The sequence below is a fragment of the Protopterus annectens genome, chromosome 8.part0 (assembly GCF_019279795.1).
Source record: "Protopterus annectens isolate FY-2018-M chromosome 8.part0, PAN1.0, whole genome shotgun sequence".
Classification (NCBI taxonomy): domain Eukaryota; kingdom Metazoa; phylum Chordata; order Ceratodontiformes; family Protopteridae; genus Protopterus; species Protopterus annectens.
Window position 1 is genome coordinate 933456900 of NC_056741.1, and position 21458 is coordinate 933478357.

At 33.9% G+C, this 21458-nt stretch overlaps 1 protein-coding gene across 2 annotated transcripts in view; it reads left to right on the forward strand.

Moving 5' to 3' along the window:
* The window catches only part of LOC122809164 (FXYD domain-containing ion transport regulator 5-like), a 646566-nt gene that overhangs the window by 311481 nt on the left and 313627 nt on the right, over positions 1-21458 (forward strand). For both annotated transcript variants that reach the window (XM_044080450.1, XM_044080452.1), the window contains one exon: positions 1913-1978. In XM_044080450.1, the coding sequence (XP_043936385.1) occupies positions 1913-1978 (66 nt within the window). The remainder of the gene's footprint in view (positions 1-1912; positions 1979-21458) is intronic.

Consider the following 21458-nt stretch of genomic DNA (forward strand, 5'->3'; position numbering starts at 1 on the left):
CAGTCTGTTCAATAAAAGGCCTGATGGTAAAATATTAAACTCAAATACTTGGCCACATAATGCAAAAATGGGGCACATTGCAAGACACTGATGCTGGGAAAGAATGAAGCAAAAGAAGACGGTAATGGATATGGATTTATAGGAAATTAAATAAGTAGCAACAGAGAGAGAGAGAGAGAGAGAGAGAGAGTCTTGGTGTGTCAAAGTCCTTGAGGTCACAGAGTCAGACTCAACCAATGATTAAACAATAAACATACTACATACTAATGGGCTCTAAATTGCTGGGGTCTGGCACTTACCAGTTCACAGATGTAAAAGTTTTGCTTTTCAGTCTGATATTTTTAAGTTCTGTCATACTTTATATGGAATATGTAGGTGTGGAGTACAGAACATAAAATAGTATATAATGTAGGCATAGTCATCAACTTTTGTAACAAGTTGTAAAACCACAAGACATGAACATGGCTGTATTACAAGTGCTTGCTTGCTAATAACTTGCAACATACATATTCACTGCCACTTGCTCAAAAATGTGATCTAGCTCACACAAGCCTGCTTTGCCAAAACTACTAAGCCTTCTCAACATCTTTCTCTGTAAAACAAGACAGCCCTACCAGAGCCTTAACTCTAACCATAAAAATTCTCACCCAGTGAAGTCTCCATTCTCTTGCTCTAAAACTCCAAACCCACTCTTTAACCCTAAAGTCTCCTATCACTGTTTAAACCTAAAACTCCAACCCCCTCCATAAGTCAAAATCCCCTTTGTGATCACTCCCCTAAACTACATTACCATCCCCTCACACTCTTTCCTCATGGCTACTACACTTACCTTCTTAAACTTAAATAATGTATTCTGGTAAAGTGCAGTAGCTACTTACCCAAACTCATATTTGACCTTGACTATGAGTAGCAGCCTATAGGAGCTGCAAGATGCTTAATTCCCTGGCTTTGACTCAGTGGTCTTCAAATGCTCAGGCCTCGAGTACCTGTAATAGAACCTGTGAACACTGTTCTCAAATCTTAGAGTGCAATATTATTTCTTGCATCTCAGTTTATATTTTTCCAGTTCTACCTTGCATATTTATTTGTTGTTAAGGGTAGGGTGATATTTCTCAATGATGTTAGTAAGCTATATTAACTGCCCTAGTTTTTACTTAATTAGGCTTCAAGAAATTTATATAAGGTTTTACACATTTTATACATGATGTATTGTAACTGCATTTCAGTAGTAAGATCTAAGTAACTGCTGAATTTTTTTTTTTTTTACTTTCAGTTCATTGAAATATTTTAGTGATATGGTAAAGATTGTAGGATTTTCATAGCTTTACAGCTTAGTTACTTTTTTAATTATTATTTTGTTTTTAGTTAACTTAGATATTCTCAGGTCCATTTTGTCAGTAATGCAATCTTCAAATAATGTAGCTCCTATCATTTCATTTTATTTTTTATTCTTATAGGTTTAATCATTTTCAATCCAATATGAATACTTTTATTTTTAGAGAGTATGCAATATGTATTTTTAATGTAAATGGGAGATACACTCTGTGTTTAAATTTATTATTATTTTACTTTGTACAAAATAAATGCAAAGCTACATCAGTGTTGTTTTAGTTGGGATGGGGAGTACTGGGATTGTGTGTGTATGTTTTGTGTGCATTATATGTAAAAGTTTAAGATACATCAGAAGAATTAATACTGTAAGAAAGATGTACACAAAGTGCTAATGATGTACCAAATGTGTTTATGTACTTTTGATAAAGCACCAAAAAGGTACGCGGACAAAACATATTTACACAGTATACCAGAGGAATCTTTTTTACTACATGCTTCATTTGGGTTCTACAAATATAATACATGAAATTAATTCAAATGTGCAGATTTTGTTTTATGCAGCACTATCTCTTTCTTTCAGAAACAAACAGTTTCCTGACATCAATTAACTTGATGGAAACTACAATCCACACTGAAATTCGGGAAGGTGAGACAAAACCTAATTTATTTACTCATGCAATATGTATTTTAATATTTTGCCGCTTATTACACAGTTCTTGTTTTTAATATAATTGAGATAACACAGCTATTACAATAGTGTTATTTTTTTACACAAGACTGTTTGCATTGCTCTGCTCTATGAGTTCTCTTTTTTTTTTCAAAACAGGTTTATTGTTTTAACATACAAGAGAAATATCATAACAATTTTATACAAGTAATTAAAAATAGATATGATTATAACATTCAACAAAACAACTAAAGTATTTACAAAGACATCCACTACAATCAGATCAATTAATTAAACTAAAATACCATGCTATTGAAATTAGGATTTTTTTAACAAATTTTGTAAATTATCCCATACAATATAATAAGATGTTTTTCTAGTTGTTCTTGACCTAATTGTGTTTATTTCCATATGGCACACTATATTCATAACATTTTTAAATTCATTGAACGAAGGAGGTGTATCTGAAATCCAATTTCTGGTTATTATTTTCCTAGCCACTGCTAGAATAGACCATAACAAGGGAAGCTTAACCTTTTAACACTTTGAGGTACAGGTGTGTTGAATAATATAAGAGATTTAGAAATAATGAAATTATCTGTAAAAGAGCCTGCAAAATTCATTAATTGACTTCCAGTATTCTTTCAATTTTATACAGTCATAAAACATATGAGCCCAGTCAGCATTAATTTCTACATTACATCTCTTACATAGATTATCTTTATTATTTATTTTATTCATCATCAAGGTGTATAAAAGATCTATGTAAAAATTTCCATGTATAAAGTCTCCAGACAATGGAAGACGTAGTTCTATAGGCAGATTCAATATATATTGTTTATCTTGTTGATTTGGTGGGTCCCCATTAATAGAAGTGAAATAATTCCAGTATGTATCTACACTGTAAAAAGTTTCTTGTCTGATAATTTTATGTATGTATGAAAGTTTACCTTTATCAGAAACTTTATGTTGTAAATTTAATATCAAGTAATCAATCAGTGTTGGAATAGATTCTTTAACTGTTATAGACATTAGATCTATTTTATTAATGAGCTGTTGTCTAAAGGTCTGAACCTCTAACCAGCAAGTTTCTCTTAGATCAAATTCTTGTTTTAAGAAATCTAGATTTTTAACTTTATTATCAGATATCAACTGATACCAGTACTTTAGATCATTATCTATAGCTAAATTAGTTCCTTCAGAAGTAGATGACAAAAGCATACCCTGAGTATACATTATAGGGAATATAATAAAATTCCATTCCCTATACTTAGGGTGCATGAATATAAAGTTACGATAGCTAATAATAATATTTAATGGGTAACAAACCATATGTTTAGGTGTAATAGGTGAAGTACAAAATTCCTTTAGTAACCATAACATGGAGTTATTTACAATCATATTTTTATGTGTTAAGGAGATTTTCATGAAGTGCATACTAATTAGCTCCCAATAATCTTTCCATTTTGACATATGACTGATCTATTAATAAAGTAATAACTTTTACAATAGAAGAGATAGTATATAAATTAAAGTCTGGAAAAGAAATACCCCTTGAGACCAGCTATTAGTATGTTTCTTTAATGCAATCCTAGGTCTATTAGGTGCCCATAGGAAATTTAACATTAGTGTATTCAGTTTTTGATAATTATTTTTGTAGGTGGAAGTATTATTGATTGTATTAAGTATAAAATCTTGGGGAATATTATCATTTTAATAATTGTAAGTCTCTCCTCCATAGTAAAAAAACATATTATTCCTGGTATTAAAAGATTTTGTATATTAAGAAAACAGGTATTATAATTATTATATATAATAGATTTAATATCTTTAGATAGTATTATACCTAAATAAGTTATCTGACCTGAATTGGGTACATATTTAGTAAAATCACTAATGAGAATATTTTTTCGTATATATAGGTAGTATTTTAGTTTTTTCTTCATTGAATATTAAACCAGAAATACTTTTAAAATTCATCATTTTATCAAATAGAGACTGCATAGAAGAATTAGATCCTGCTGATGTAATTAGAACATCATCTGCAAAAAGCTGAATTTTGGATGTTGTATTTTCATCTATTTCAAAACCCTCTATGTCAGTACTGTTTCTGATCAAATTAGCCCAAGGCTCCATTACTAAAGTGAATAATAGTGGAGAAAGTGGACATCCTTGTTTTGTACCTTTAAAAATGGGTATTTGTTGTGGAACATATGTTCCTACCTTAATATAAGCCAATGTCCCTTTGTATAAATGCTCAGTTAGATTTACAAATGCATCTGAGAAGTTTGTGCACTTCAGTAAGGTAAACAGATAGTCCCAACTTACTGAATCAAATGCTGAACTTATATCAAGACTAATAAGTGTTAAATCTTTCTTTTCCTATTTGCAAAATCAATTAATGTTAAAGTTCTTCTTATATTATCAAAAGTATTTCTATTTACAATGAAGCCTGTCTGATCTATATCTATAATGCCGGGGATGATTGTCTTCAATCTATCAGCAAAAATACTCATAAACATTTTATAATCAACATTAAGTAATGAGATGGGCCGATATGAAGTACATCCAGTTGGATCTTTATTAGGTTTTAAAATTGGCGAAATAAATGTATATTGCCAAGATGGGGGAGTTATTAACTCAGTTTGGGCCAAAATAAAAACCTTATGTATTAATGAATATGTACTTTTAGAAAGGATTTTATATATCTCTGGTATAATACCATCATTACCCGTTGCTTTGTTTGATTTAAGCTTATTTATTTGTGTAATAACCTCTGTATATGAAGTGCTTTTGTCCAATAGTTTAATCTGTTGTTTATTAAGCTTTTTATTCATGTTTGTGGTTATAAACTCCTTTATTTTATCTTTAGGTTCCATGTTAATGTTATTATGGTTAATTTTGTGAAAGTGATTTCTAAATTCATCTAGTATTTCTGGTATACTAGAAACATTCTTCTTTTTCCTTAGAGAAAAGATTTCTTTGATATGGTTTTGTTTATTCAACCTTTTTGTTTTATTTTTAAGTCTATGTAAGTATTTGGGGCTTATTGAATAAGACAAAAACTTGTATTTCTCTAAAGTTATTTACCTTTATGAGTTAAAATTTCTTTGTATTTCTCATTTAGTTTGTTTATTTCTTCAATAACTTTCTTGTCCATAATATTTTCTTTATTATTATGTTTATAAGAGTCTAATTTACTTTGAATATCTAACAATTCCTTATCCCAAGATTTCCTTTTATTATTATACCATCTGATACTTTGTCCATATAGATATGATTTTAAGGCATCCCAAACATAGACAATGGAGACTTCAGGAGTATTATTTATGTCTAAAAATGTTTTACTTCTGAAAGTATATATTCTTTATAGTCTTTTAGTTGAGTTAAGTATGCTGGTATCCTTTTGATCTGAACATTATGAGTATTTGTTATCATGAATTCAAAAACAATTGAATTATGATCAGATATAGGACATGAAATGATTTTGGAATTAATTAAATCTGTTACCATCTGGTTAGAAATAAAGACCCTATCTATTTTTGAATAAGTTTTGTATCTGTTAGAAAAAAAGGTGTATGGTAATGATTTTGAATCTATCTGATTATTAATATCATTCAAATGATAAGAATTAGCAAAATCATTTAAATGTTTTGCATTAGATGTAATTCTTCTTTTTCCTATAGTGGTAGTATCACTTTCATGTAGTATACAATTAAAGTCACCAGCTAAAATAATATCTCCTATAGAGAATGATATGATCTTATCAAGATGATGTTTCACTGTATTAATACCAATTCCAGGTATCCAATATACATTATTTAAAGTGTAAGTCTTCCCATTAATTTGTATTGTAACCATACAAAACATTCCTTTGTCATCCTGATAAGACGTAATGGTTTTAGGAATGGGCATACTTTTATTCCATAAAATAGCCACTCCTCTAATATTCTGAGTGTGCTCTGAACTAACCAATACTGTATATTTGTTTGTGGCTAGTTTATCAATATCTTTTTCAAGAGATGGGTTTCTTGCAGGAAGACTAAGTTGGTCTTATGTAAATTAATGTATCTTATTAGGCTTGCCCTTTTACAGATTATTCAATCCATTAATGTTTAAAGAAATTCCTTTTAAAGATGTCATTTGGCATTTTTAAAACTTAAGAATCTTATGATCAAAATAACAAATAACAACATAAGTAATGTTACATCTCCTCCTTTAGGTGTACCTTTAAATATAGCTGTATTTATTGAATCTCTTATGGGATTTTGTATAGGATTCAATTTTGTTTGTAGTGACAATGAGTGTACAAAATATATTGTGGATGTCAAAACTAAATACATATAACAATGAATAAGTACAAATAATGTAAGGATTAAACCTTGCATCCAGCCTGGAGTTAAAAACTCCAACTTAAAGTAGTATTTACCACTCAAGTTAACCCCCTACCCTAAGCAGCAGTACCTCAGCTACCACCTTATCAATTTAATACTGGTTATATTTAACTTAAATTAACAGCTTTCAATTCAATTATCTAGCAAGACAAGACTACACATTTGATAAAACAGCATCATATAAACTAAAATAAACTTTTTTTTTTTTTTAATAACTATTCATACTACTATATACATCTATGTAATAAAATACACTTGTATTCAAATAGCATTCAAATAATCTTGATATTAGGAACCAAGAGGAGAGAGAGAAATAAAAGACGTGAAAGAGGGAGAGAGAGTGAAAGAAAGAGAGAGAGAGGGAAAAAAAGGCATATTTACATATTAATTTATTCAAAGTATGTAAAAATAAGCTCTAACATTCATTTAAATCAAAAACTTTGGCTAATATAGTTCAGACATTACATATATTAAGATGCATCTATTTTCTGTCATGTAAATGCAGTCAACAGCTTCCAAAAAAAAAATACTTGAATTGCTTGTATATGAGCATTTTACTCATACTCATTATTGTCAATAGAATAAAATATTATATTTATAGAAATTGTTATAAATCATACTGCATAGTTATGCAAATTCTCAGAAACACTTGCATTATTGTAAAAAAGCCATCTGTATCTTGTATGTCTATACTACTGCTTTAAAATATATCACATGACAATTTCTTCCAGAATAGAGTTATAAAGTTATTTATGCTTGTCAATCAGATGAATTAAATGAGTTATAGTAATGTATATGTTTGGAACATAAGTTTTTAACACAGATTAGTATGCTGCAGTCAAGTAGATTTTCAAAACACTTGAATAAATGTTTCATTTTCTATGCCTTCTAAAATAAGGCATTTACTTACTACAAGAAACTGCATCATTTAAAATCATTATAACTGACATATTTTATGAATTATAACATAGATATTTAAGTAATTATATAAAATAACTCACATTTAAATGTTAGAGTTCATTTTCCTTCACATAGTCTCATTTGCATCAGTTCTACTTCCTGGTAGAGTGTTCTTCCTGAATCTGCGATGTGTCAGTGTGATATCTGAGTCAAAGGTCATATTGACTGCTTTCAGCTTCTCTGTGAGAATTCTGAGAGTTGAAGCTTTTAAAACAACTCGAGGGCACTGTTCATGAGGTAGCCCACATCCCAGATTGTCTCCCTTAACATTTTGGCGGGAAACTTGTTAAGAACTAGTGACAAACATTCATTTAGCAGTGTAAATGCATCTAAACATGACAAAATCTTCACGATGTATTTTACAGGTTATTACAGCCTCTATGTAAGTTAAATTAAGCCCAAAGTTATTAATAAGTAATAAAACTCAATATTTTTGTCCCAACTCAATTTTTATGCAAATCTTTTATTTACTGTGTCTATATGATCAAAAGCATTTCTATATATTAATATGAAAAAAAAATAAAGAGAAAGAATAAAGAAAAGAAAAAGAGAGTAGAAAATAAAAGAGTGTAAAGCAGAAATAAAAAAATGTAAGAGAAAGCTATAAGAAGTATATACAATGGAATATTACTTACTGTTTACATTAATAGAGTTAAAAATAAAACATATTATTTACTATTATTTAGTTCTAATTATTATTAGTTAAAGCATGACAGATTATTTACAAACAAGCATAAGCAGTATAATCAAGAAAGTATAATTAGGAATAGCATTTGAAGAACATATAACTTTTTACAAGGAATAAATATGTTATTATTCCATTTATCATATTTTCATTACTCTTCTCTCCCTGCCCTCCCCACCCTTTACCCACTACATAATCTAAATAGAATGTCATTGTTTAAACAAAGAAAAGAAGAAAAGGAGAAAAAAAAAGAGAAAAAATGTATCAAATTACTGACCTTACTTCTCTTTTCAGAAAGAGAAACAAATTGAATAATAGCTTGTTATTAGTTCCTCAGATATATTGACTGGTTATGAAACAAAACATTTCTTTGCACACAGAGAATAACTTTGATTAAATCTTTTTCAGAATATTTGTGGCTTTCTGGAAATGCAGGAACTATATTTAAAAAGATTAATAATGAAGTAAAATGATGAGAGAAAAAAAAAAAAAAAACATAGAACAAATCATTTGTTTTTTAGTCTCTTCTTCTTCTCTGAAGTCTTCCATGAAGTTTCAGTTGCCAGTCTCTTTAATGAAGGACTAGCCCATTCCATTTCCTCTATTTTATCCAAAATCTTATTTTTGATAAACAGTAAAGCAGAGTCTAAGTCATCAAAAATTTTAGGACCATCAGGAAGGAAGATTTTTAGCTTGGCAGGAAACAGAAGGTATGTTTTAAACTGTGCTTTTTAAGCTCCCTTATTAGTGGCAGAAAAACTTTTCTTTTAGCTATTACCAAGGAAGAATAGTCATTGTCAAAATGCACAGTTGTCTCATTAATCTTAACAGGAGCTTTAGCCCAAGCAGATTTAAGAACCATCTCTTTATCAAAGATGATAGAAATCTAACTATAACTGATCTAGGATAGTTTTTGTTAGAGTTAGTATTAGCTATAGATCTATGTGCTCTTTTGATACCAAAAGAGAATGCTTCTGGTAAGTCTAAAGTTTTAGGGAGCCATGTTGTTAAAAAAGAAGTAATATTGTTGCCTTCAATATTTTCTGGCAGTCCAAAAATCCTAATGTTATTACGCCTAGATCTATTTTCCAGGTCATCCAGCTTTGTTTGTAAATGTGTATTTTGTTTCAGCAGAAACTCAATGTTGATTTCCTCTTTTTGGATTCTATTTTCCATGTCATTCACAGTTCTTCTATGCCTGTCATCTGGATCTTCTGTTGTTGCAGGTCTATATGTAACAAGTCTATTTGTTTTGTAGTTTTTCTATGGAGGTATCTATTTTAGTATCCATTTTATCCATCTTAGCAGTAAGTTGCTGGATTATAGTTATCAGAGACTGAAGTTCTTTCTTGATGCTGGAGTCTTGAGAATTTGTCTTACTGGAACTCATTTCAGACTGATAAACTGACAGGAAAATTTCCAAAGTGATTTCTGACAGGAATATTGTTAAAATTTCCTTTCTTTTTTAGATATAGTTCAAGAACTATATAAAACAAACATATTTAGAAAGAAAATTACTTCAAAAATTAATTTTTTAAGTAATTAATTCCTGTCAGTGTAATGAAATTGGTGGAGCTGAAGAAATCTGCTGCTATCCTGTGTTCATCCTTGGCCACGCCCCCCCCTCTATGAGTTCTCTTGAGTACGTCTTACTTTGGTATGCTTATCTCAGAAATGAACAGAGGGAGACTTAGATATTTGACCAAATAGCAAGTGAATCCAAAAGGAGGCTATAAAACCATGCCTGGGTAATCTACAACCTGAGTTCAGTAAAAATAAAACTCTCTTTTCTAAGACAGAAATAAAGCATTCAACTTTTGCAGGACTCATTTACTGGCAGTAGTCTGTGAACAACTGGACATGCTCAAAATCCTACATAAGCTTGTGAGGGCATTGTGACGCGTATAAAACAATGCAGAGAAGATTATGACATGGCCAGGATAAAGTAAAGGATTGAAATCTATAAAATTTAGAACAACCAAATTAAGTTTTTTTGAACAAGAACTTAATCACTAAATTATAAAACAAAGACATTGTTAGCCATACTGGAAAACAGCAAATATAATCACTGTGAGGAAAGCCTGCATACTTCCATACATTGTCTAAAAGAAAAAAAAATGCATTAAAGATCTTAAGGTTTAGGATCCACAGCAATGTTGAAACTTGAATCTGCTAAAAGATAACACTTCAAAGACAAAACTTTATTAACATAATAGAAGATGGAATGAAGTTTAATTAAAGTTGTCACTTGCATATATTTGCTACAATGCTACGAAATATCCCTTTGGACATTAAAGCTCTCATACTCCTCTCTGTACATATTAGAAATTGCAGGTATCATAATAAGTCTATTTAAGTAAGAGGTGTTCCTAAAAATATACACATGGCTTCTGACATGAATGGCAATGAAATTATTACAAGTTTGCCATAGGTTATTCATGTCAAACACAGGAATCTCACAGAGATGTTTAATTCTTCACCAAGAAAATAGTTCTAGTCATGTGTAACTGCTGACAGGTATCACTACTCCCATTTGTCAGCAGGATCCCAGCAATATTTGAGGTAAAAAATCAAAGCATGATACTTCCTGATGTCATTCACAGTTTATGGTTCGGTTTCTGAAAGGGGGGAAGTAGATTCAAACCATATCTAAAAGTCTAAATATAAAACAACAAACAAAGCATTCACCTAGCTCTCTTGCAATCAGTTTTGTTCAGTTGCTCACATTTTTAGGTGAAGTTGCATATTCATTTTCTTAAGGAGTACAGACTTGAGACCCACTTTTGTTCATGTATTTGCACCATGCATCACAGACCCTCAGCATAATTTCTGCTGTTTTAAAACTTCTACAAAGTTTTGTACATTTAAAATTATTTTAAAAAAATTGATGTAAAAAGGTAATCTTTATGATTATAGTTCTCTCTGTCAGTCTCTGTTTTGAATTGTATTAATCTCCCTTTCTATTTCACTTTTTTATACTCATCATTAAAGTATTAAAAACTAGACAGAGCAACTGAACACTTCAACAAAGTATAAGGTATTTCAACTCAACAGCAACATCAGAAATGACAGACACATAAAATCAAATATTTTGCATTTGAAATATATACTCCAAGCTTTTGATTGCAAAGAAGTATAAACTTCTATCCTGGCTGTTGCAGAGTGGATTAGAAGTTTGCATGAAGCTGACATTAATATCAACACGTATTCTGTGGACTTAAAGAGGGCATATGAGCATGTAGTCAGAATGTCTTTGGCCAGATGTTACAAGAGTGTGGCATTACATCAAACACTGTCATAGTAAGTGTAGAATGCTGCTAGGGATTACTCTTGCATGTTGTCATGTTCAAGCTCCTGTTGGCACAATTAAGGTTTAGAGAGCATGCAGCCTGCAGATGTTAGAAGATGCATTTTTAAGATGACATCACTGTGGTCAGTATTGTCCATGTGGCTACCATACCTAAAATGCCATGAAGCAATTTAGTACTGAGCATTAATCTGCGGGCATGAAAATCAACATCTCAAAATCAAATTAAATGGGGTGCTATCCTTCTAAGCTGCACATGCTAATAAACTACAAATTACATCATCGCTATATAATTTGTAGACTCAAGTGGACACTGTCCTTTCTTTCTACAGTCTACTTCAACCTAAATATTGTGCCAAAAAGTTTATGTAAAAGTTTCCCAGATAACTGGAATTCCTTTTGCAAAGAAATGAGGAAACTGATTGGCTACTATGTATTCAGAAAGAAATTAATGGAGTACCTCAGTTCAACGTATACTTGAAAATATTTAAATGTATACATTTATGTTGTCCAGTTATTCATCTGTATAGCTTTTCTTATTGATAATGAAGGCTAATACAGTTTATTTTCACAATTTGTGTACTATTCACTCTATTCAGTTTGACTATATTTAGCTCCTCTTCTTCTATCAGTTTTAAAATAATCATTACAGACTTTTAGTGTCAGTATTTAAGCTTTTTTTACTTCTTCCAGAATTGAAATAATCACATTGAAGAAGTTGTATAGATGTAAATTATATATACATTCATTTACACAGCAGTATAAAAAATTGTTGTAATGCCATTCTGCCTGTGTCAAAAAGGATTCTACAGACTAACCCACCTACCTTGTTTCAATGGAATTAAATAATTTAAAAGTTAAAGGACTACCCTCTCATATTTTGGAGAGCTACTGTAGTAAATCTATGAAAAGTATTTGCAGCCCAGAAGCAAAAACCATGGGAATAACATCCAAATAAATAGTGTAATGGCATCAGAAGGGATGGAATGTCATCCGTAAATATATTCAGTACTCCAAATTTAAATATATACATTTCATGAAAATTATAGTTGCTTTGACACTCCAAGTAAACTAGCATGCATGCACATTCCCATATAATCTTTTAGTGTAGATTGTAAGACATAATCACCTGATATTAAGCACAGAATCTAGGTCTGTAACAAAGACAAAGCAATAAGGGGCAAGGATTTCCAAATCCATATTAACTGAAGAGTTATCAAATCAACCCCCTTTTGGAGCTCCTGTATATTATATGCAACACCTTCATTGATTTCAGAGCATAATTTTGTTATTGTGGTGTCCTCCTTAATCAAGTATTATATGGTTAAAAAGAAACAGGGTAACAATAACTACAGTTATAATAAATATAAAAACTAATTAATAATAATCATGGGTACACTTCGTCTCCTAATTTTTTAAGTTCATAAATAATATAGAAGATTGTACAACTCATTTACTTATATTGTCATCCTTCAGAATGCTAACCTGTACTGCTTTGGTGGGGGGGGGGGCAGAGGAGGCCTTCATCATGGAGATTTAATGCTATGTCAGCTGTTCTAAGGGGGAAAGGTTCTATTGCCCAAATGGTAACAAGAGATTACCAGTTTGTCATGACAGATATGCATTTTTAGGTTAGTTATGTCAGGTTATCTGCAAGTATATTTCATAACTTATAGCCATTATCTTTTCGCTATATAATGTCAAATGCTACATTTTTGACATCTTCAGATGTATTTATGTCATAAACGCAGGCGATAGCAAAGTGCTTCTAATTCCTTTTTTCATATGTGCTAACTACACAGTTGTGTTATCTTCAGCTTGTACTGTTTTGCCTTCCTCCCACATTTATGTAATTTAGACTGCCTCTCTGTCTCTATGCTTAGTGTTAAAACTTGCAACATTTGCTATGTATTTTATAACTTTGCAAAACTACTGACTGCATTTTTAAAAACATAGTTTATTGTATTTTATTAGTTAAATTTCAAAGTCAAGGGCAAACAGCTAACCTGTTTTCAGAAAGAAAATGCAGAAGCATTGAACTGCATTTTGAAATGCCTTGATAAAAGATATGTCATTAGACAAAATATCCTGATAAAATGTTAAACTTTTCAGGTTAATAATTCAACAAAATCAACTGTAGTTTGCATGCCAGTCAGACAAATGCTGGATTTCTTTTACATCACACAACTATAACTCCTAATCACAACTACTCACAGTCACACAGGTCTCAAACTTTACTTTCTTTTTTCACCTACTTGTGCACATCCATGAGCTCTTTAAAAATGAGTTCTGTGACATGTTTCTGCTGTAAACTATTTCTCTGGATGCATGTACTGTTCAAAAATGGCAGTCACCTAGTGTACCTCTAAGTGGCTGCCTACCCTGCATATAAAAGGTCTGCCATTATCAGCAAGGGGAATGGGGACTGGTGCATTCATCATATATATATATATATATATATATATATATATATATATATATATATATATACACATATGTATATATATATATATATATATATATATATGTATATATATATATATATACATATATATATGTGTGTGTGTGTGTGTGCGTGTGTGTGTGTGTGTGTGTGTGTGTATGTATATATATATATATATATATATATATATTTTATATATATATATATATATATATATATATATATATATATATATATATATATATATATATATATGGGTTCCATACACTAGATCGAATTTTCATTAATTCGAAATAGTGCTTGGAAAGCTCACTGCAGTAAAAGTGCACTTAATTGAAAGTGCACTTACGTGAAGTTCAGTACAATGAAAGGGTGTTGTACTGAACTTCCGTGCAGTACTCACGGACCTTAGACTATCCCCTTACCATGACCCGTGCCTTAACCCTAAGGTCCGTGATGACTGCAACGCAGTGAAAGACATAGCAATGTCCTCCATTATGGTGCGATAGTCACGAACCTTAGAGTTAGGGCATGGGTTGGGGTAAGGGGATAGCTTTACTAACTATCCCCTTACACTATCCCGTGCCCTAACCCTAAGGTCCATGACTATCACACCATAGTGAAGGGCATAGCTTGTTTTTGATGTCCTTCACTGTGCTGTGGTATTTTTGTTGAAGTGCTCTTACGCAAAAGTTCACTTTCGTTAAAGTGAACTTTCGCAGAAGTGAGGCTTCCTATTACATGTTCAAAGTAGTGAACTTTCGTTTTTGTAATAGGAATCCATATATATATATATATATATATATATATATATATATATATATATATATATATATATATATATAAAAAACCTGTATCCTTTAGGACTGGCTCCATGTTTTTCCATCTCCCAGATTTTCCTCCAGTCAGCTCCCCTGGACCCTCCCACCATTGTCTGTAATGGCATTTAAATAGCTGACCTGTTGAATGCAGTTTATTAGAATAAGAACACTGTTTCATTTGTCTACTTGACTGAATAAACTACTTGAAACATCAACAAGCTGCCTTTATTCCTCCCAATGGGTGGCTATCAGACAGAAAGTGTCTCCTAGATCGGCTAGCTAAAATTATTTTGTCCAGGCTAATCCTTTGTACTCTGTTTTTGTTAGACTTGCCACCCTCTGGGTCACAGCAGACTTGACTCAAACCTTTTAGACTACCTTTGTTTTCTGCTCTTACTTTGCACCCTAAAGGAGTTATCCTCTTGAGAAAATTACTTTATTGAGATCACCAGTAACATGGAAACAGATAAGTCAAGACTTAAAAAATTCAAACATATTCAGCACAAAAACTGGTAACCAAAATGGAATCTAATGAGTTGAGTTCTCTGAAGACATCTCTAATGTATTTGAGAAGAAAGTGCTTAACTGATTTTATGAATTTATTCTTAAAGTATTTAAGTAGATCATTAATGCATAGCATTTATTTCACTCTGGTTATGTTTCATAATATTTCAGTTTACATAGGTTGGTTCTAGTCTATTGGCCCTAGGGCCTATACAAGCCTAGCCATAACAATTCCCTGGCTATTTCTTCCCACAGTATTTATTTCCTTGGACCCCTGTCTAGCAGGGCAACTGACATGATCCCCAGGATGAATTTCCTATCTCCCATCCAATCATCAAGGTTCCTTTTGAAGAGGGCCAAACAGGCTCTCTGCTTGACATGTATGGGCAGTCTATTCCAGAGTCTGGGGAGTGTCTGGGTCAGGAACCTATCCCCCAGCATATTTTGTTCATTGTGATGACAAGGTCTAGATCCCTGGAGCATGTGTCTCTGAGGGATTGGGATTTCTTTAAGTGTAGCATGTCCAGCAGCTCTGGGTTTGACATGGCCTTGTATGTTAAGCAGAGATCACCTCTGAGTAGACGATATGTGACAGAGTATAGGTGGAGTTTTTTTAGACGGTTCAGATAGGACATCTGCTTTACGCCTGTGATTCTTTTAGTGAGGTATTTCTGCGGCCTTTCCAGTTGTTGAAGATGTCTTGAGAGGTACATGCCAAATGTGGCATTTTATTCTATAATGGGTCTAATGAGGGATGAGTACAGTGGGACAATGACCGTTTTTTCTGGATGAAAAGGCCTTAGTGATGAGGTGTGCCACATAGAAGGATTTCCTGACTGTTATGACAATGTGGTTATCAAAGGTGAGACCACTGTCCATCTGTGTCCCTAAGTCACTTATCACACTTTCAGTGTTTAGTGTACTGCCACCTATATGGTAATTCATGGGTATATGTTTTTTCCCAAAGAGGATAACTATACATTTCTTGGCATTGAGCTTGAGCCCATGACTCTGGCATCAAGCATCTGTTTCTGTAAGGCCCTTTTGTAGAATAACCACATCATTTGGGGATTTAATAATGTCTCCCAGTTTGCGGTCATCTGCATATTGTTAGCTGGAGTCCCTTAGTGTTGGCCTGTATTTTAGAGAAGTAGATGCCAAACAAGAGCAATCCCAGGACTGAGCCCACTATAAACTAATGTGTACTGAAAGTACATAGACTTTTCTTATTCGACATTCACAAATAGCACATTCAGAGGTGCAGCAGGAATTATATCTGACATTTTTGTGTGAGTCTCTCAGTGGATTCCATTTTGGTTACAAGACTTAAAAACCTTCTGAAGGCTCCTATCTAGGTAAATGCAACCCAGCATACCAGGCATGATGACCATGTAGATGCCTCAACAAAAGACAACATCCAATACAAATCTACAAACAACTTTTTACTCCTTGAGAAACAACTAAAAAGTCTGATAGGACTATACTGAAAAGAAATTTACTTCAGGAACAGTACTGAAAAAGAACAGATTCTTTGGGGACTAAAGCTGTTCATGAAACCCATCTGGAACGATGTGGAAGAAGACCTAATCAGAGAATGGGACACAGTTTTAGGTGATGCTAGTCTCAAGCTAATTGGGATCCTCCTTAGACATAACAAAACACAGCAGGATTTGATTATCATCAACATCCTAAGCTTGAAGAATTTATTCAAGGACTACCCTGACATATTTTTGGATCTTGAAGAATTACTGACTTTGAAAACAAAGTTAAGAAGAAAAAAATGGAAAAAATCAACAGGTTCTTGAAGGTCAAGCAGGAGCGACAGAACCTGCATACTTTGTTAATAAGAAGGAGATACCCACCTAGACACAGTAGTGCGGTACATTTTGCCAGGCACTGGAAGCTTGTAAACCTAATCACCACCACAAGCATCAGGCTAGAAAACAAGGAAGTCTAGCCACACCTATTACTGATCAGAGAGATGGGGAAGGAGACAACAGACAGGATTTTCTCCAGTGCCTCAATGAACCTGGATCTGAGTTTGATGCACCCACCACCAGCATGAAGCAACAAGACATAAGGATAACACCATAGATGGAGACACCCAACAAATGGAACCACTAGACCCCAACAGGGAGGCACAGAATGGAGCATGCCTTCACCCCAACTTGGAGGTCTCCAAAATGGCACTAAAAGCAGAGGAACAGGTCCTGGAAAGGGTCCAGGGAGCTGAATGACTTGGAGAAATCAATACAACAGAAGGGACCCACCAGAGCCAACAACAAAACAGGACTGAGATCTGGGACCACTCAACAAAACCATTGCCTTAGCTAGAACAAGAACTCTTAGGAAAGGATTTCACGTTTATACCTTTCAACAGAAGGAACTTGGTAGAAAATAAGATAGATGCATGTGAGGAAATTGAATATTAAAGTATTTTTCAATGACAAAAATAAGGATGAAGTCAACACTGACAGAAATGGCAATGGTATAAAATGGAAAAAGTCCAGTGACTTTTGTCCCATTTATATCCCACCCTGAGTGCATATGAGAGCAAATATGAGGCTAATATCCATAAGGCCCTCAGTATACCATCTATTTCAAAGTTATACAAGATGAACAAACAGGAACTGGCTGCTGTGAAAAATCTGAGTTGAGATGACTCACAGAATCATAAAGGCGAATAAGGGAGAGGGATCCTAGTCACAGATACAACCACATATAACTGCATGATTGAGAGCAGGCTTGACAATAACAGGTTTTACAGTAAATGTGATTTTAACACTGTGAATATTGCTTATAATAGTTTGAGAGAGCAACTAATAATGCTGCATGAGGATGATTTACTAGATGCCAAGGTGTTTTACTTTTTGGTCACCACCCCTCCCCAAAATAACAAGCATCCTTGGGCTCTTTAAACCCCATAAGAATATATCTGATCTTCCCTACGAACTGGTAGTGGTAAGTGGTGGTTCCATAACTGAGACAATATCCATTTACCTTGATGCCCTGATAAAACCAGTGGCAGAGGCCAACAAATCTTTTATTTTCAATGTTCTGAAATTTCTGGGTAAAATTAATGATATTCTAGTCAATGATTCCACAATCCTGGTCACAAAATATGTAGAAGCACTTTATACAGTGCTTCTGCACATCTCCTGTATTCACACTATAACAGAGGCATATGAAAGGACAAGAATGCTTTACCAGGAAGGGCAGAAGTTCTATGAAGGTTATTGGATCTAGCCCTTAGGAACAACTGCTTCATGTTTAACAACACATTTTATAAGCAGACTACTGGAATAGCCATGGGGGCAGCCATGGCTCCAAGCCTGGCCATTGTGGTTCTTGGAAAATGGGAGGAGAAAGCAGTGAACCAAAGCCGATATTTTCATTGATGAAATGTTACCTCCATTTAATTGATACAATCTTTATCATCTGGGAGAGTGATGAAGCCACAATGAATATATTTTACAATGCTATCAGTAATCCCACTATCTTTCTGAGATTCATAACTGCTAACACCAATCCCTCAGTCAGCTTTTTATACAAAACCACATCTAAGGTCACAGAAAACAAATGCCTCTCCAATAATCTGTTCAGAAAACCAACCAGGGTAACTATGCTGCTGCACAGTAAAATCATGCATCCCCAGATCACAAAGGAAAAATGTAATAAACTCTCAGGGGATGAAAATTATATGTGTCTCCAAAGAGCATAGAGATTTCATCACAAATCTAATCAGCATACACCGTGACTTCCTGGCTAGGGGGTACACAAATAGATTACTGAATTACGCCTTTAACCCCATCAGAACTTTAAAAGATGATGGGACCCCCCCACCTCACAAATGGGAGACTCTTAGGGCTCAAAAGAAACCAATAATGGGATCCACAGGACAAAAAAAAAAAAAAAAAAGCACGACACTCACTTTTACGGTAGAGTATAAAACAATCAGAAAGATCATCACTGACAACTGGGTTATGATTACATGCAATAAACAACTGGAAACACTCCAAGGACCCCATACTTGTTTTGTTTTCAAGAGAGCCAGGAACATTAAGGACTGGGTAGAGTGAAAATTCTGACTAGAGGAAGACAAAAGAGGAACTTACCCCTGTGCCCCCCCCTTTTTTTCCACCTAATGCAAATACATAAGTAACAAGGACTACTTCTGCTATCCAGTACTTTGTAGAAAAAAAAACAACAGCACTTGTTCTGATAATTGCAACACTGTGTTTGTGATATACAACGCTCAGTGTTATGGCTGCATTTGTTTTCACACAGGGAAAACAGTGAACAAGATCAAAATCAGGATGGTATGCCACTTGTTCAACATCAGACTCCAGATCCTCAAAAACAACTAGTGAAGCACTTCTATGATATCCCAGACCATGGAGGATTCCACTTCCACTTCCCAAACAAGCTCACTTAGGACCACACTAAAGAAACTAAAATGCCATCCTAGAAAAAAAACGGAGTTAATCTACCAGATCGGCTGGACTCCCACCACCACCCTAGACTAATCTCAATCATTTCTAACAAACCATAACTTATACAGCTAAAACATTTGTACTCTTTAACCTAGGATATGGAAATGAACCGTTTAATAACTCTAATCTCTCCTGTTAATATGAAAAAGGCAATCAAGAAATTAGATTTGCAGATCACTGCATCTCCCTCGGTATGGTTTAGCTGGTGAACTAGGAACATGGGAAACAAGCCCCCACCCCTTCTCTCTTTCTCACTGTCTCTTTTTTGTGATCACACGATAGGTGCAAATCTAAACAGTAACTGTCATGAGTTTGAAATGTTTTTTACCTCATGGTGTGCACAAACCTAAACAGCAGCTTTCATTTATTTGAAAATATTTTCCACTACTCATTTGGAAATCGGGCTTTCCTTTTCTGTTGTTAGGAGTAAAAAAATGGAGCCACACACTAGCCTTCTACTATGGTTGTCAGCTCACGCCCATACTGTCTACATCAGCCTCTTGCATCATCAGAACCTACTCCAGGGCTCAATGCACCACCTTCTCTCTCTCTCAGGAGATTGGCTAACTGCCCTTCCAGTTTTTAGCCCTTTATCTCCATCCCAGTTCTAGCCCTTTATCTAGCCAGGCACATATCTATATAGTCATCTTTTGCACTGACTTCACCTGGAAAGAGAAGAGAGGAAGAATCTGAACAGAACAGGGCTGACTAACTGTTAGGCTCAGGAAGAAACTTGACAGTGAAGACCCCAGACTGGATCACCATAGAACCATGCCCTGATACCAGGAGCATTCTGCTTCTCACCATAAATACCCTACAGCAACCAGGTATAAGTGCTCTAACCACTTGGCTATAATTTAACAAAATGTCTGTTATTTGCAATACAATGAAAATTGCTTTTTTATGTACTCCACAGTTCACACTTGGTGGAGTTTTATTCCATGGGCACAGAAAGTCTATACAAAAGGTTCAGAGGTTTCACATTTTGCCTTCATTTTTCCTCCTGCTTGTGCACATCCACAAGCTCTTTAAAAATGAGCACTGTGACTTGTTTTTACTGTAAGCTGTTTCTCTGGATGCATGTGTTGTTCAAAAAAATGGGAGTTACCTACTGTACCTCTAAGTGACAACCTCCCCTGCATATAAAAAGGTCTGTCTTCATCAGGAAGAAGAATGGAGACTGATCACATCAATCATGTATGTCAACCTCTTACAAGTAGGCACTGTAAACCTTTTTTGTTATACAAAAGAAGATTAGGCTTTCATGCAGGGCAGGATTCACGAAGGCTTGCACGGAGTGTAAGAGACGTGCAACACTCCATGCAAGCCTCGCGATCCAGGAACAGCCCTAAACTCCATGTAAGAGACCAGCTAAAATGTCTCTTACACGGACTGGGCGTGGACATGCTAAATACCTCACTTGCATCCGAAAGGTATGCAAATGAGGTATATTAGCGATCCACGAAGCAGAAACCAGTCCGTGTAGGAGACGTTTTAGCTGCAGAAATGTACTCAGTTGACAACTGAGTACATTTCTGCAAAATCCACAACGGAGCGATGTCAGCTCTGAAAAAAGGTTGCATATGAGTCAGGCAGCATGCCAATGGCCAAATATGTGGCCATTGGCAAGATAACCCGATGCAAAAATATTAAAAATATGATTTTTTTTTCGGCAATTGCCGATGTGTAAACCCAGCGCAGCCCCTCGCAAACGGGCTGCGCTGTATAAAACCATAAAAAAGAAGGTTATAAACCCACAAATGTGGGTTTCATGCAATACATGGAATGACAATGCAGGGACCAGCAGACCAAAACCAACATGGCCACCGTGTAGTGGTTGCTAAGGGGGGAA